At 42.0% G+C, this 16,393-nt stretch overlaps 1 protein-coding gene across 1 annotated transcript in view; it reads left to right on the plus strand.

The window, feature by feature from the left end:
* Window positions 1-16,393, plus strand: part of LOC115471651 (medium-chain specific acyl-CoA dehydrogenase, mitochondrial-like) — a 78,054-nt gene that overhangs the window by 4,760 nt on the left and 56,901 nt on the right. Inside the window, exons 2-4 of the mRNA XM_030205400.1 lie at window positions 3,165-3,267; window positions 13,659-13,759; window positions 13,850-13,919. Coding sequence (XP_030061260.1) covers window positions 3,165-3,267; window positions 13,659-13,759; window positions 13,850-13,919 — 274 coding nt within the window. The remainder of the gene's footprint in view (window positions 1-3,164; window positions 3,268-13,658; window positions 13,760-13,849; window positions 13,920-16,393) is intronic.

Consider the following 16,393-nt stretch of genomic DNA (forward strand, 5'->3'; position numbering starts at 1 on the left):
TACTAAAGACCCATCTCTTCGACAAGGTATACCACAAAGACCAAAACATGTGAAACTCCCACATGCATTGAGAAATGTCACTAATGCCTTCTATTATATTACTTTCATGCATTCTATTACCATGTAACCCAAAATCCTTCTGTAACACCAAAGGTCTATTATCTTCTCACTTCCACTATTCATGATGTATTGTAAACCACTTTGAGCCTGCAAAGAGGTGGGGAAATGTGGGATACAAATACAATTAAGTAAATAAATAAAATTACAACATTACTAGGCTAGGCAAAATGGTAGGAGCCATTCTGAAAAGCAAAACATCCAAAGACATGGATAGATGTAGTTTTATTTTTTTTTATTTTTAAGCAGTTGATTTATCCTTATTAAGATGTTTATCTGGATTTTCAGAAAACATTTAATAAACTCTATGCTGGGAAACTAGTAAGCCAAGTAAAAAGTTGTGGGATAACAGGCAGTGTCTTATTGTGAATAGGAAACTGGTTTAAAAAAATAGGAAATATTAGGGTTAAACAGTGGAGTGCCTCTGGGAACTGTACTGAAACTGGTGACTTTTGAAATATTATAAACGTTCTGGAAAGGGAATACATGAGTGATGTGATTAAGTTTGCAAATAACACATTGTTATTCAAAATTAAATCATAAGCATGTTTGAGAATTGCTGCCTCTTATGCTAGGGAGTGAGCAACAGGGAAGAGGTCTTCTGTATAGTTTCAAGTGACCTGGATTGACAACTGCAGAATATGGGGTGCTGGGTTCAGTGCACTCTTATAAGTACATAAGTAATGCCACACTGGGAAAAGACCAAGGGTCCATCGAGCCCAGCATCCTGTCCACGACAGCGGCCAATCCAGGCCAAGGGCATCTGGCAAGCTTCCCAAATGTACAAACATTCTATACATGTTATTCCCGGAATTGTTGATTTTTCCCAAGTCCATTTAGTAGCGGTTTATGGACTTGTCCTTTAGGAAACCGTCTAACCCCCTTTTAAACTCTGCCAAGCTAACCACCTTCACCACGTTCTCCGGCAACAAATTCCAGAGTTTAATTACGCGTTGGGTGAAGAAAGATTTTCTCTGATTTGTTTTAAATTTACTACACTGTAGTTTCATCGCATGCCCCCTAGTCCTAGTATTTTTGGAAAGCGTGAACAGACGCTTCACATCCATTCACTATGTTCTGACTCCTGAGTAATTTACAGGGCTGGCCCTACCATTCCGGGACTATGTTTTTTGCACAAGGTCTTGCTTTTTGGTCCTGCTTTTCAGTGCCAGCTGGTTTATGCAAATGAGGCTCTGTAGCAAGTCTCTGCTCATGGCTCACATCTCTCTTAGATCACTCCTAGTAGTTTAATGTAGGTAGGAATTAGCAAACTTGAAAGGCGTTTATTATCTCCTACCAGGAGATGGAGACTGACAGCCACTGGTTTGATGACATCTCCTTATATAGGCATTGATTTGCTTGACACTGTGGACACCATATGATTGTGATTGTTTTTGCAATGGGTTCCTGAAGTTTATGACGCAGGGTGTCTTGTTGAACCCTGACTTTTCACTTTTACAGACAAGATAATTTTTAGGACTGTTGTTTAATAATATTGTTGTGGCATCTGATATATGTCAGCATTCGTTGTCTAGGGATGGTCCCCGGTCCAGTTCACAGAAGCAGTGGGTTCCCAAAGAATACACAATCCACAAGGGTTTGGATATATATAGAAAGTATATTGTATGTACATATATAGGCTCACAGCACTTAGTACAGGTATCTGTGTATGTGGTTTAGATGGGAATCAATGAGAGAAAAGTAAGAATTGGGGGGGGGGGGGGGGGGGGGTTGCAGAGAAGAGAGGAAGCCTTGAGGTAGGGCTGAAGTGTGTGTTGTGGGTGTGTGTGTGTGTGTGTGGTGTGTGTGTGTTGGTGTGTGGTGTGTGTGTGTGTGTGTGTGGTGTGTGTGTGTGTGTGTGGTGTGTTGTGGTGTGTGTGTGTGTGTGTGGGTGTGTGTGTGTGTGGTGTGTGGTGGTGTGTGTGTGTGTGTGTTGTGTGTGTGTGTGTGTGTGTGTGTGGGAGAAAGAAAGAGCCTAAGAAAGCAGAGCCAGTGTGCTCTGAGTAGGGCTGAAGGAGAAAGGGGGGGGGGCAGGGGCGGGGGGCTCTGGTGGCTGAAGATGTATGTGGGTATGAGAGAGAGAAAGAGAGAAAAACTGCCAGCACAGAGCCATGTGCTCTGCTCTCTATATATATCTAACAGGAACAGAGAGGGATCAAAACAACTTCCTTTCTTCCCAGCCTTTGTTTGTCAGCTCTTTCCTTTACAAACTCCAGAGTACCTTCCTGAGGCAAGGAAGGTGACCATTTTCACAGGTTCTACTCTTTGAAGCCCCCCGTTCTGGAGCCTATCTGTCTGTCTTTCTTTGTTCTCACTGAGAGCCCTGCTCCCAGATGCCCAGAGAAGACATGGGTATGTTAATTAGGGGTAATCAAGAAAACACAGGGCTAGCAGCCAGCTGGGCAACATTTGGTCCATTTGCCATCCTTAGTGATTCCTGAGGGAGGGGAAGTTCTCAGAAGTCAGAAGCTGGTTTCATCAATTTAAGTATGAACACCCTGAAGGAGGCAAGGAATTACCTAACCCTTCACTATCCCATATGTCACAAACTAATCTACAAGTTGGTTCACACAGTGAACTTCCCCTACCAAAGCTCCAAGATGTGGAATGCCCTCCCCAAATCACTACAGTCCTTAACTCCTCACATCAACTTTCCGGAAACACCTCAAGATTTGCCTGTTCAAAAAGTTCATACCCACAGAAAACAAAAATGGACACATTAGCTGTCCCTACCTTGACTCTCACCAAGTCAACCATCCACCCCCTCATTCCCTAACTAAGACATCCCATTCGATCTCTACACACATATCTAGTCTCTCAAAATATAATTTTCTTGTTCCTATTCTCCTCCTTCCATCTTCTTAAAATCTAATTCTCTACCTGTACTAACTAAATTTGTAAGCCACATAGAAACAAACTTGTTTGAAATATGTGGGATATAAATACTGCTATAAATAAATAAATGGCAACCAAGTTTAATTTTATTCTGGCTAAAATGTTTGTGTAGAATCCTAAAAGCCTGTCTTTGGAAATGTTATATTGGTTAGGTCCTCCAAGGCATTGTGCAGTTTGGTTGGCGATGGCAGTCTGTATCAGCTCATGCACCAGCAACTTCACAGAAAGCACAGTCTAAACTTGGCTTTAGTTTTGGTGAGTATGTATTTCAACTTGTTAGTATATATCCCAAACTCACTAATAGCAGACATAATGCAGTTATCAGTATGCTGCTAAATCCATGTAAAGAAATAAATTAAGGGTTGCAGTTGTTTGGGGTGGGGGGGGGAGGAATATCCAGATATCAGTCTATTTTTATTTAGACTGTGCTTGCATTTGTTAAGGCTGGAAGAGAAAGCATCCCTAATTTAACACTGATACACTAATGTAGATGAATGCAACTGTATCCCCCTGCCATGATTTGAAATCCATTATCTCCATATTGCTTTATGTTTGAAATCTTCTTTTTAATTAAACATACAAGCATACAAAAGAACAATGAAGAAAATATGCAACAGGTATTATGACTTACAAACCACTGCATGTACAGCAAGATACAAAACTTAGTCGACAGTTTTGCTACATAAACTATTTTAACAACCTCATCCGAGATCTTATAAAAGGGGAGACAAATAGAAGAAGTACTTGTAGTTCATTCTCATCCAAAATTACAGCGTCTTGAGGGGGAAAAGGAAAGAGCAAGTACACTCCCAAAACAGTAAGTACCTTGCAGCAAAGGATATAGCAGTTTCTACAGTGCCGAACTACCTCTGTCTTTTGTCCACATTCACTGTGCAAGATTAGTTAGGTACGAGGGCAGTTTTACAGAGTGTATACAGCAGTGGCTTTTTTCACCCTCTAGAAGCCGCCGCACTGTTTTAGTTTTAGTTTTATTTGTATCAACAATTGCAATGGGATTAGCAAGCCCTTTCAATGGCATTTTTTCCCCGTTATTTTGCACACATTTTTTGTTACCATTGGAAACATGTGAGTTTAACCAAGCAATGTAAAACCATTGTTTTATGTTTTAGGTATTATATGATAACTTTTAGGGGAACACCTTGTATTATCCCCTTTTAGGTAAGGAAATATTTGTTTTATCTAATATTCACTTTTAAATGTGAACATCCTCACAGTAATAACACTCTGATTGAACTAGACATAACTGCATGACAATAAAAGCGATTACACTATATTTTAGTTCCACATGCACATGATGGCCTGCTTCCTGTATATAGGTATGGACCCTTTTGTTTTATATGTTTCTCTGCTTCCTTTGCTGAGAAGATCAGGCCTTCATTTCCTGAGATTCAGTTCTCATAGAAAATTGGGATCCTTTCTGGCATATGGCCTGGCCATTTGAAATGTGGCATCTGAGAAGGAAGGCATTTTTCTCCCTCAGTTCCTGCCACACTTCTGAAGGGGCAAAAATCCTCTGGTATACATCAATGTCGGTGAAGCAGCCGCAGACTGGTCCGATTTTGCCGGAGGGTGTACCAAGAGGCACTGCGGAGCCCACATTAACCCGGGTCACCTGGCCCAAGCCAAAATGCCGACAGAAAGAGCCGCCGAGCCGTTAAGGCCGCCCCACGCAACCGTCCAGGCTGATCTAATTGGAAAGTGAGCCGAGAAGCACTGCTGAGCCTGCATTGACTCCCGATCACCTAGCCCGAGCCGAGATGCCAACCGAGGGATCCTGACGAACAGATTAAGGCTGCCTCACGCAACCGTTCAAGCCGATTTCATCGGAGAACGAGTCGAGGGCGCTGCAGAGCCTGCACTGACTCCCATCACCTGGCCCAAGTCAAGACCAAGGGAGTCCACTGAACCTGTTGAGATTGCCCCACATGATTGCCTGGGACCACGTTGAGGAACGGCCCGGGTCCTATGGCCACCCGACTTCACCCACCCATACTTCACTGGCGGGCCATGACCAGCGCCGACCACCAGATGACGACGAACCCCATCTAAGTTGACTGCAGCCCAGGCACCGGCACCTTCCTCCAGATGGCGGAACATCTGGCGAACCCGCCTATGACACAGTCAGTCAGACTGCCTGCACTGAAGACTGCGAGAGGCACCGACTGCAGCAGAGTGAGCGGAGCACCGCCACAGCTGAGGCAGCGAAGGAGACGGCGGGAAGAACAAAGGAGAGGATCGAGCATCAGAGGCACCACGAGGGAACGAAAGGCCTGCGCCCAACTGGACATACTTCACCTCCCATCCTAAGTGATACGCTGAACCGGTTCACACGCGACCCTGGAGAGTTACACAGAGGGAGAGTCATCCATAACGAACTCCAATAATCAGACGGAGACCAGACCCATGATCCCAATTGAGAGTGGCCTAACAACAAAGGAGCCACGAGAAACCCAAGAATTAACAAGGGCAGACCACCACAAATGACTGTGACCGAGAGCCACCCACCAACTTTCAATCAGGCACCAGAATGAATATATCTAAATCACTACTAACAATATACTCCCTATCATTGTTCCATCTACCATTTCTCATCCCTCTTCCAGATAAAAATAACATACCCACCATAACAAACCCCCAACAACTAATCAAACACTTCACCTCTCACCACATCAACAACCATCATACCAAAGGAAGTACACACACACACACCAACAAAATGGAATGAAAGATCAAAATATACACAAACTGACAACACAAACCACCCTACTAATGAAAGAACACCCACACTCGGACTACACCAACAAAATGGAATGAAAGATCAAAACACACATAAACCGACCAGGGAACGACAACTTACAAAAATTCACACCTCTCCAAATACAGAAGCCCCACTCTACAACATTCATGTGGGCTACATTAATGCTAGATCTGTAGTAAACAAAACAACAACAATAACAGACTGGATCACATCAGACAACCTTGACCTACTTTTCATCAATGAAATCTGGATCCACGATCAGAAAGATCCCATAATCCTTGATCTCTGCCCTCCAGGTTACAAAATCACTCATTGGACCAGAAAAGGTAAGAGAGTTGGTGGCCTAGCTCTAATCTACCCACTCCCCATTTCATCACCGAAACTACCACTGAGTCCATAACAACTCAATTAAAAATTGTTTCAATCAGAATATTCAACAAATCCCTGGCTGATCACCTAAACTGCATCTTATTCTATAGACCTCCCGGTAACTGGAACGATTGCCAGCTTAACCTTATGGACTTTATCTTGAATAGCTGTGTAGGTGATATAAATCTCCACCTTGAAGACATTAACTCTTCCAATTCACGAGACTTTAAGAATTTCCTCCACTCATGGGATCTCAAATTTCCACAAATGCAAGCTACCCACATCAAAGGGCATATACTAGATCTCATCTCCTACAAACTATCCACAAACCACAACATATCAGTAGCAAATATCAAATGGTCAGACATACTCTGGTCCGACCTACACAAACTGTACCTATCACTAAATTAGCAAAAAAAGGGATCATACCAAAAACCAGACCAAACAACCTACAGCACAAGAGGCAAAATTGACCAAACAGATCTATTACAATGAATGGAATGCTCGAAAAGAGTCCGCACATTACCTATCTGACTGGGATGAAAGATGCAAGAGCATACTAGACGAGATAGCACCCCTAAGAACCAGAACATCATGTAGACAGAATGTGGCCCCATGGTTCAATGACGAACTAAAAAAACTCAAAACACAAACCAGAAAACTCGAACGAGCATGGGAAAAAATAAAAGATGAGCACACACTTAATGCATGGAAACAAACACAAAGAAAATACAAATATGCAATTAGACAATCCAAAAGATCCTACTACAAAACCAAAATAAGTCCAGACTACAAAGACCTGAAGAAATTATACCAACTTGTAAACACCCTCCTAGATACCACCCCTATCACTACAACCAACATAGACATTCCATCTGCAGATGATCTTGCCAACTACTTCAAGGAAAAATAATAAAACTAAGCAACACACTTCCTCATCAGAACACCGATATTGAACATTCTTCAGTCTACTGGACCTCAAACCTATGAAGAATACCCCTCAGACCGCACCTGGTCAAAATTTGCTCTTCTTTCCACCGAATCGGTTACCCAAGCGATTCACAATTCTCCACAACCCATGTAAACTGAGACACCTGCCCCAGTGTTATTACTTAAATCAGCACCCAATCCCAATCGCTTCATTGATGACCTTACATCCTATCTAAACTGTATGCTCCAACAAGGTGTGTTCCCCAAGGAACATGGCAACATACTACTCACCCCACTACCGAAAGACACAAAGAAAAAAAACAAATGACCTTACCAACTATCACCCAGTTGCATCCATCCCACTAATAGTGAAATTGATGGAGAGTATGGTGACAAAACAGCTCATGGAATACCTGGACAAGTTCTCACTATTGCATGAATCACAATCAGGATTCCATCCTTCCCATAGCACAGAAACTGTACTAGTCACTCTCCTGGCCAAATTCAAGCACAAAATTGCCACAGGTAAAAGCATACTCCTCCTCCAATTTGACATGTCGAGTGCATTCGACATGGTAAACCACAACATACTATTACGCCTCCTAGACCATTTCGGGATTGGAGGAAATACACTTAATTGGTTCAAGGGCTTCCTAAACACCAGAACATACCAAGTTAAATCAAAAACAAACATATCATCACCATGGAAAGCAAACTGCGGAGTACCTCCACTTTCACCAATACTATTCAATATAATGATGACCCCCCCCCCCCCCCCCTTGGCCAAATCCCTATCCAACCAAAACCTTCACCTGTTCATATATGCAGATGACATCACAATCTACATCCCTTTCAAACACGATCTAACAGAAATCACCGATGAAATCAAATGCAGTTTGGACATCATGGACTCATGGGCAAACTCATTCCAATTGAAATTAAACACTGAAAAAACACATTGCCTCATCCTCTCATCCCAACATAATAATTATAAACCCACAATCTTAAATACCCAAGATCACACCCTCCCTATCTCAGACAGCCTCAAAATACTAGGCATTACAATTGACCGCAATCTCACCCTTGAGAGCCAAGTAAACTCCACTATAAAGAAAATGTTTCATTCAATGTGGAAGCTTAAAAGTATAAAACCTTTCTTCCCAAGGGAAACGTTCTGCAACCTAATACAATCAATGGTAATGAGCCACGCAGATTACTGCAATGGAATATATGCAGGATATAATGAACAACTCATAAAGAAACTCCAGACAGCCCAGAACACGGCAGCCAGGTTGATATTCAGTAAATATCACATTTCGAAAGTGCCAAACCCCTTCGAGAAAAACTGCACTGGCTCCCAATCAAGGAACGCATCACATTCAAAATCTGCACCTTGGTCCACAAGATTATTTATGGTGAAGTCCCAGGATATATGGTCGACCTGATTGACCCTCCCAACCAGAATAGAACTAGAGAATCATGTACCTACCTAAAACTCCACTACCCAAGCTGCAAAGGTCTCAAATACAAATCAGCCGATGCATCCAACTTCTCCTACATAGGCACACAACTGTGGAATCCATTGCCAAAGACTGTGAAATCAATCTTCGACCATCTAAACTTCAGGAGATCATTAAAGACCTACCTATTCAGAAAAGCATTTCCCACCGACCTAACATAGATGCCTTCAATCTGCAACATGGCAAACCATAAACTGTACTTGACATTATATATTATTTCCTATCTTCAATACCTAGGAACCTGAATATACTAACTTAATCCGACCTAACATCACATTGTATCTGTTTCCATACTGGTCTAGGTGATCGCCTTACGGTAAGATGTAAACCACATTGAGCCTGCAAATAGGTGGGAAAATGTGGGATACAAATGTAACAAATAAATAAATAAATGTCTGGAGGATATTTGAGGCATGGTACTGTGGCCAAGGGCTGTTCCCTGGTGAGCAGACATTCCAGTCAAAGGTGGTTTCTCCATTTCATTTGAACCAGATGGATTTTCTACCTTCTTTTCAGAAGCCCTTGGTGACAGGGCCATCACAGTTGCTCCATAAACTGGAGGCTCACAGGATGTTTCTCTACTACTTGGAGGTTAGTCATCATTTTTGGATGTCAGATTATCTTTTTGTTAGATATGGAGGAGTAGCCTAGTGGTTACAGCGCTGGCCTGCATCCAGGGAAGCTCAAATCTCATTACAGTTATTTGTGATCTTGAGCAAGTAAACCTTTCATCACCTCAGATACAAACTTAGATTGTAAGACCTCTAGGGACAGGGAAATAACTGGTGTACCTGGTGAAACTAACCTTGAGCTGCTGCTGAAAAAGGTGCAAGATAAATCCAAAATTGTTTTTGTGGTCCTTGTAAATTTCATATGGCTTTGAAGTCTTTTGATTGTGCACTGGATTGCCAGCCAGTGAGCCACATTCTTCAGAGGGAAGAGATTTCTCAGGGCCCACTCCACCAGTCACAGCCTTTGTCTTAGGCTGATGTGATGGCCATAGCCCCAGAAGACATTTATAAGGCTAAATCCTAAAAATAAATACAACGTGGTCTTCCCTATATTCTTTTGTCAAACATTACAATCTTGATATTTGGACTCAGCAGGACTATGCCTTTGGTAGAGCACTTTTGAAAGGCAGTGTGTCTTCCTCCTGCCTGCTGGGATAGAAGCTCTGGTACAATCCCTTAGGTCTGGACTGGCCTAACAGGATGATAAAGAAAGTGAAATTCTTGCCTGTTAATTCCCTTTCCTTGAGTCCTGTCCAAGATCTGCCCTGGAAAACTGAAGGAGTCAGTAGATTCCTGGGTCTTGGGTCTCCCTTTTGTCTAAATAGTTTCATTTAGTTTATTTAATCTTGATATACCGCCCTTCATAAAATCAGAGTGGTTTACATTCATAATATGTTTAAATCTGTTTATTAGAGGTAGATATAAACAAGAACAACATCTTTGCTCAAAAACATGTTTGTAAATACATAACTAACCATATTAGTATCTTAAGAAGAGTAATGATGAAAATAATAATAACAGACCCATGCTTTAACCCCCCCCCCCCCCCATTCCCATCCCTCCAGTATCCCAAATCCCTGAACCAAGGCATCTGTAATTTTGAGAATAATCCAGAGACTGTCCAGCAAGAGAATACATGGACTATCTGTGTATTTGTTACATTTTAAGGAGATGTTTGCGAGTCCTAGGGATTCCAGAAAGGCTTTACATCCATAATATAAAAAAAACATATATGAAAAGAAAGGAACTCTAACTCAAACATAGGAAAGAGAAAAGAAGTGAAGAAAAACTAGAGCGCACCATAGATGAAATTTGGGAGGAGGAGGAAAGATGTGTATCAATAATGACTCCCAGATACCTCAGGAATCACTAATTTAAGAGGTGAGCCCCAACAGAAGGTGTTAAAGCTTGAGTCAGCGGATGACTTGTTACCCAAGGCAAGAGACTTTATAGGATTTAGGAACCAAATGATTTGCTAATAGCCAGCAATTCAATGAATCTAGACAGCCTTGCAACATAGAAAGATTGTGGGAACCTACATCATGAAACACACTAATAAGATATCGTCAGCATAAATATAACATTTTATGCCAGAAGTCTGGATAAGCAAAGCAAGAGGGCCAGGAAAATATTAAAAAGGAGAAGTGAAAGGATAGAACCGTGTGGAACATCTTGACGTAGAGGATAGGAGGCAGAAGTACCCTAAGATGTGTTGTGCTAGAAACACTATGATCAGAGGAAAGATGCTAACCAGGAATACACAATCCCAGAAATCCCTATAGATGCAAGACAAGAAGGAAGAATGGAATTTTATTTATTTGGATTTACTCACACCTATTTTCAGTAGTAGCTCAAGGTGAGTTACATTCAGGTACACTGGGTCCCTGTCCCTGGAGGGGCTCACAATATAAGTTTGTACCTGAGGCAATGGAGGGTTAAGTGACTTGCCCAAGATCACAACGAGCAGCTGTGGGATTTGAATTGGGCACCTCTGGATGTCAAGACTGGTGCTCTAACCACTTGGCCACTCCTCCACCTATGATCAATAAGATCAAAGGCAGCAGTTAAATCAAGTGAGACTAATAGTGTATCCTGGCCCTTATCAAAACCTGCATGGATGTCATTCAAAAGAGAAGTTAAAATTGTTTTAGTAGAGTGACCTGCCTAAATCCAGATTGCATGGGATGTAAGATATTGAGTGTGTCAGTGTGATTGATGAATTGAGAATAAATGAGAGGTATTAGTTTGTATTTAGAAAAATTCAGCCAAGATCAAGGCAGAGGATCAAGTAAACAATGAGACTTCCTAAATGATTTATATGCTCTAAACATTTCTGGACCAGTTGGTGTGTTGAAACAAGACCAAGAAGATTGGATATAGGGGGTTACTGAGGAGGTGGGAGGGAGTGGAAGGAGCACTGAAGTAGGATTAGTATGCAATGTAGACCCAGACGTGAAATTGGCGTCAGTAATTTTTTGAATCTTCCCTGTAAAGCTCTGGGCAAAGTCATCTTTGGTTAAAGATGAGGGAAGAGAATAATTAGGTCCCAATGACGAGAACTTGTTTAACAGATGGAATAGCATATGCCACGACCTGAAGGAGTGGCAGGGGAAGAGTATACAGATTAACTGGGTGAAGGCACTGAGGATGGGAGCCTCACCTTCATGGAGCCAGTTTCGCTAAGAAACAAGAGGGACTGAGGATGTAACTGAAGAGTATCTTGAATAAGCGTTGATTTGTTACACAGAGAACTGCAGTTTAAAAGTATAAAGAGAGTGAGAGACATGTACAGAGGATACCGTTGCCAAGGAGATAAATTCACTGCAGGGTGCACATGTAGAAGACAAAGAATCAGCATATGCAGTCCTAGTAATGGGGAGGAGGAGGTTGTTGTCCTATTATTACGTTATTTGGATTTTGCTCACCCACCTTTTTCAGTAGTAGCTCAAGTTAGTTACCCCAAATAACAGGAATAGAGGCCATCTGAAGAGCTACTACAGTGGTCTTAGATACCAAAGTAATAGTATAATTAAGAACAAAGACCACAACTTACAGTTAGTAAAAGAAAGATAGAGATTCCTGTAATATGGAGTCACCCAGGAGCTGCCCCAAGAAGCTCCTCAAGGAGCAGAACCTGCTTCCTATGTATGTTTCCTTAGGCATGCACCACTGTGCAAGGGTTAAAATAGAGATAGTCTGTAATGTCACCTTGTATGCAGCAGATCAGGGTGGGGGCTAATGGGTGCTGAGGAGGGGTGAGTCTAGCACAGCAGTAGGCAGCAATGGAGCCATGAAAAGCAGAATAACAGAGCAGGTAAAGCAAAGCACCCAGCACAGCAGCAAATAACAATTGCAATGGATGCTGCAGGTAGCAATGTTAAATAGAGGTTAGTCTGTGAAGTCATCTTGTGTGCCAGATCAGGGGCAAGGCTAATGGGCGCTAAGGAGGAGCGGTCTAGCACAGCAGTAGGCAGCAATGGAGCTCCTGTGTGCAGATCAGGGCAGGGTTATGTGTTCAAGAAAGCACAAAGGCAGACGTCTGCAAACTCCAGATGGGAAAAATGAACAGAGCAGATCGTTAACAAGCAAAACATAATTTATTAATAGAAAACAAATTGCAATATATGTATACACACAAACAGCCCGACACAGGCCGTGTTTTCGCCCAACAGGGCTGCTTCAGGGGCTATACGATAGTCCTTCGCTATCAAATGTAAGGACAAATATGAAATTCCTGCCTATAAAATATAAGAAGATCACTTAAACTGCTGACATGGAGTCAGTACTACAGCAATTTCGGAGATATGAGACTGTAGTACTGACTCCAAGTCAGCAGTTTATGTTTTGGCATCTCTGATCCAGCTGTTTTTTTTTCAGATTAAGTGATCCTCTTTATATTTATAGGCAGGACATTTCATATTTGTCCTTACATTTGATAGCGAAGGACTATTGTAAGCCCCTGAAGCAGCCCTGTTGGGCGAAACACGCCTGTGTCGGGCTGTTTGTGTGTATACATATATTGCAAATTGTTTTCTATTAATACATTACGTTTTGAGAGTTAATGGGTTCTGCAGAGATAGCTCTAAGACACATCCATTCTGAGTCAGGTTTCATTTCCTTGGTTCTCTTTTGTTATTTTTATCCTTACTTTTTTGGTCTGTGAGTAGCTTTGGCATTAGAATACTGGAAGGTTCTTGGTTGCAGCACTCCTTAGTATTGGTGATGTCACTGGAATCTACAAGCTTCTATCTCCATCTGCTGGTAAGAGGACATAGCCATAGGTCTGGACTGGTCTACCAAGACTCAAGGAAAAGAAATTAACAAGTAAGAATAAATTCACGTTTCTATTTTGTTTTACAAAGAGCCATTGTGTGTGAAGGTTTTTTTTTTGTAATAGAACTTGAGCTGTATTCTTACCTTTCTAACCATTAATCCCAAACAACAAACTCTGCCCTCTGTTTGCTAAATATTACATAATGACATTTGTTTTTGTAAGCAGTATAAGTGTTTTGAATGTTTGACACAACTTATTTTTAGAGTTAACTGATCAGCAAAAAAGAGTTTCAAAGCAACTGCAACGTAAATTCGCCAGAGAAGAAATTATTCCTGTTGCTGCACAATATGACAAAAGTGGCGAGGTAAATTGCGAACATTTTATATTACTGTAATTCAATGTACATCGATTGCTCTAGCTGATGAAAGATATTTTTTTCTACCTCTCATTTTAGTATCCTGTTCCCCTCGTAAAAAGGGCCTGGGAGCTTGGACTGATGAATTCACATATACCAAGAAATTGTGGTAATCACATTTCCATATTTATTTTAAATTTCCATAAAATGAGTGACAAAGTAGGTATGGGGGCCCTTTTTACTAAGCTGAGCTCAAAAGTGGCCTGCGTTATGACTAGTGTGTAGGTTTCACAGGCGCTGAGGCCACTTTTAACGCAGCTGTAAAATGCTGCATTTCCTATTTCTTCCCCATTAATGGTTAGTGCACATGACATAACTCATTATTTCACTCCTCTTTTATATTCTGTCACTGATTGGTAATTCAAAGGATTTATTCAATTCACTTTTTATTAACCACTTTTATGTTTTACTATGCAATCGTACAAGTGGATATTTTTAATTTTTCCTGTATTTGTCAAGAATTTGATGTTCAGTTATATAAGCTCCACATAGTTTGTTCACAAGCATTTGTGTATAAAAGTTTTTTTACTGTATATTTTGGTGACACATAGCTTTATCTTTTAGGGCCGCTGTTACTTAGTCATGCTGTAGGGCGTGCTCACATTTTAGTGTGTGCTAATGCTAGAGACACCCATATGGATGTCTCTAGCTTTAGCACGTGCTAATTTTATTGTACATTAAAAAAGTTAGCATGCTAGAGCACGGCTTAGTAAACAGGGCCCTTAATGTTCCATTGTACAGGGATAATTATCATGTGTAATTATTCTGTACTATTGCTTTATTTAGACCCCCTGACACAGACATCTGGCACTGAAACACGGCCCATGTCAGGTCAATGAATAAAGGACCAGTGTTATCTCAACTTGAAGGCCCTTGATTTATGTTGGCCCAATTAGCATGTGGCCATTAGTGCGGAAGCCCTTACTGACACCTATTTCTAGGCGGTAAGGGCTCCAGCGCTAACCACACACTAATCTGTTAGCATGTGGCAATGTATCTGCACCAAATGATCGGGCTGGCACGCCTACTCTCCACCCCCAAATATACCCCCAGCACTAAAAAATAATGTATTTATATGGGATGTGCGCCAATCTGAAAACTACCATGGGACACCTGAGTGCGCCCTGCTGTAGTGCTTTTTAGCCTGTGGTAAGCACACATTAGTGCTTACTGCAGCTTATTAAAAGGGCCCCAAAGATCTAAGAGTGGCAGTTTTGGCCGGGGTATACCACAGAACTATCTCTATATATAAAAGGCACCTCCAACGTTCTAATTGAAGCCTCCAGCGGGAAACTTGAGGTGGCATAGATATCCGGTTTAGCAAGTACACAAAGGAAAAGAGAGTTGCAAGTAAAGCAATTAACTCCTGCCACAGTTGTTTTCTCAGGCACCTGGAGTGGTTGCCCTGGGTGATTAACAAGGTCAGCTGGGGTGCACAGGGAGGGGGAGGGAGACCCTGGAACTGAGAGGGAGGAGGGAGTGATGGGCCCCTGGCACAGACTCTGATTCTCATACATACACTATCACAGACACACTCGCACCCAGTCACACTCTCTCTGTCACACACACACACACACACACACACACACACACACTCTTGCACATTCCCCTCTCTCTCACACAGTCAATCTCACACACACTCTCTCAAACATACACACTCCGAGGAAAACCTTGCTAGCACCCGTTTCATTTCTCAGAAACGGGCCTTTTTTACTAGTGACAAATAAATCAACAGCTTCACCAGGCTGAACAGAAATAGTGTCATTAACCAACTGCATGTCATCTCAACCCATAAGAGACATTCTTATAAAGCCACCCTTCTATCCTGGAAAAAGGACCATTATGCCAATCAAATCTCTAGGGCTCCTACGACAGCCAAACTTTATCAAGTTCTTAGATCACTTTACCATTTTTTTGGTATGCTCCAAGATCATGCAGATACCGGTCCTGATGCTCAGTCACTAGCCTTGCACTTTGAAACAACATTTTGAATCTACGCACCTCCGTTGCCTTCAGTACTGACTTCATCAACGTCTCCCTCTGCCACTCCCAGCTCTAGTGAACCATGTGTACCTTCCAACACCAGTGAGGTATTAGCTACCTTCAGTCTTCCAACTCTTCCCCAGCTTGGTAGGCTTATCCAGACATTGAAACAACAATCTCATCTAGTCAAACGTTTCCTGAGCACTTTTCTCCCTTACATCCACTCCATGTTTCTCTTAGTCTGTCCACAGGTGTGGACCCAACAGTTGGAAGTCCGCATATGTTCACCCCAAACCTAAGGACCCTACTCATCCTACTGATGATCTCACAAATTACCACCCAATAGCTAATCTCCAATTCCTGGCCAAAGTTACTGAGTCTATAGTTCACCAGCAAACCTTGGAACGTATCTCTAAAAATCAGATCCTTAATTCCCATCAGTCTGGCCTTTATCCAAAAGCTCCAAAACTTTCTACAGTGGATCCTGCACAGCATCCTAAGTGAGATTTGGACCAGGTCTTGGAGAAGTTTGGGTCAGTGCTGCCTTCCAAGGGAGAAGTTCAGGTTATGTCTGCAGAGTAGTAGTTAGAAGGTCTAGAA

The sequence above is a fragment of the Microcaecilia unicolor genome, chromosome 6 (genome assembly GCF_901765095.1).
Source record: "Microcaecilia unicolor chromosome 6, aMicUni1.1, whole genome shotgun sequence".
Lineage (NCBI taxonomy): Eukaryota > Metazoa > Chordata > Amphibia > Gymnophiona > Siphonopidae > Microcaecilia > Microcaecilia unicolor.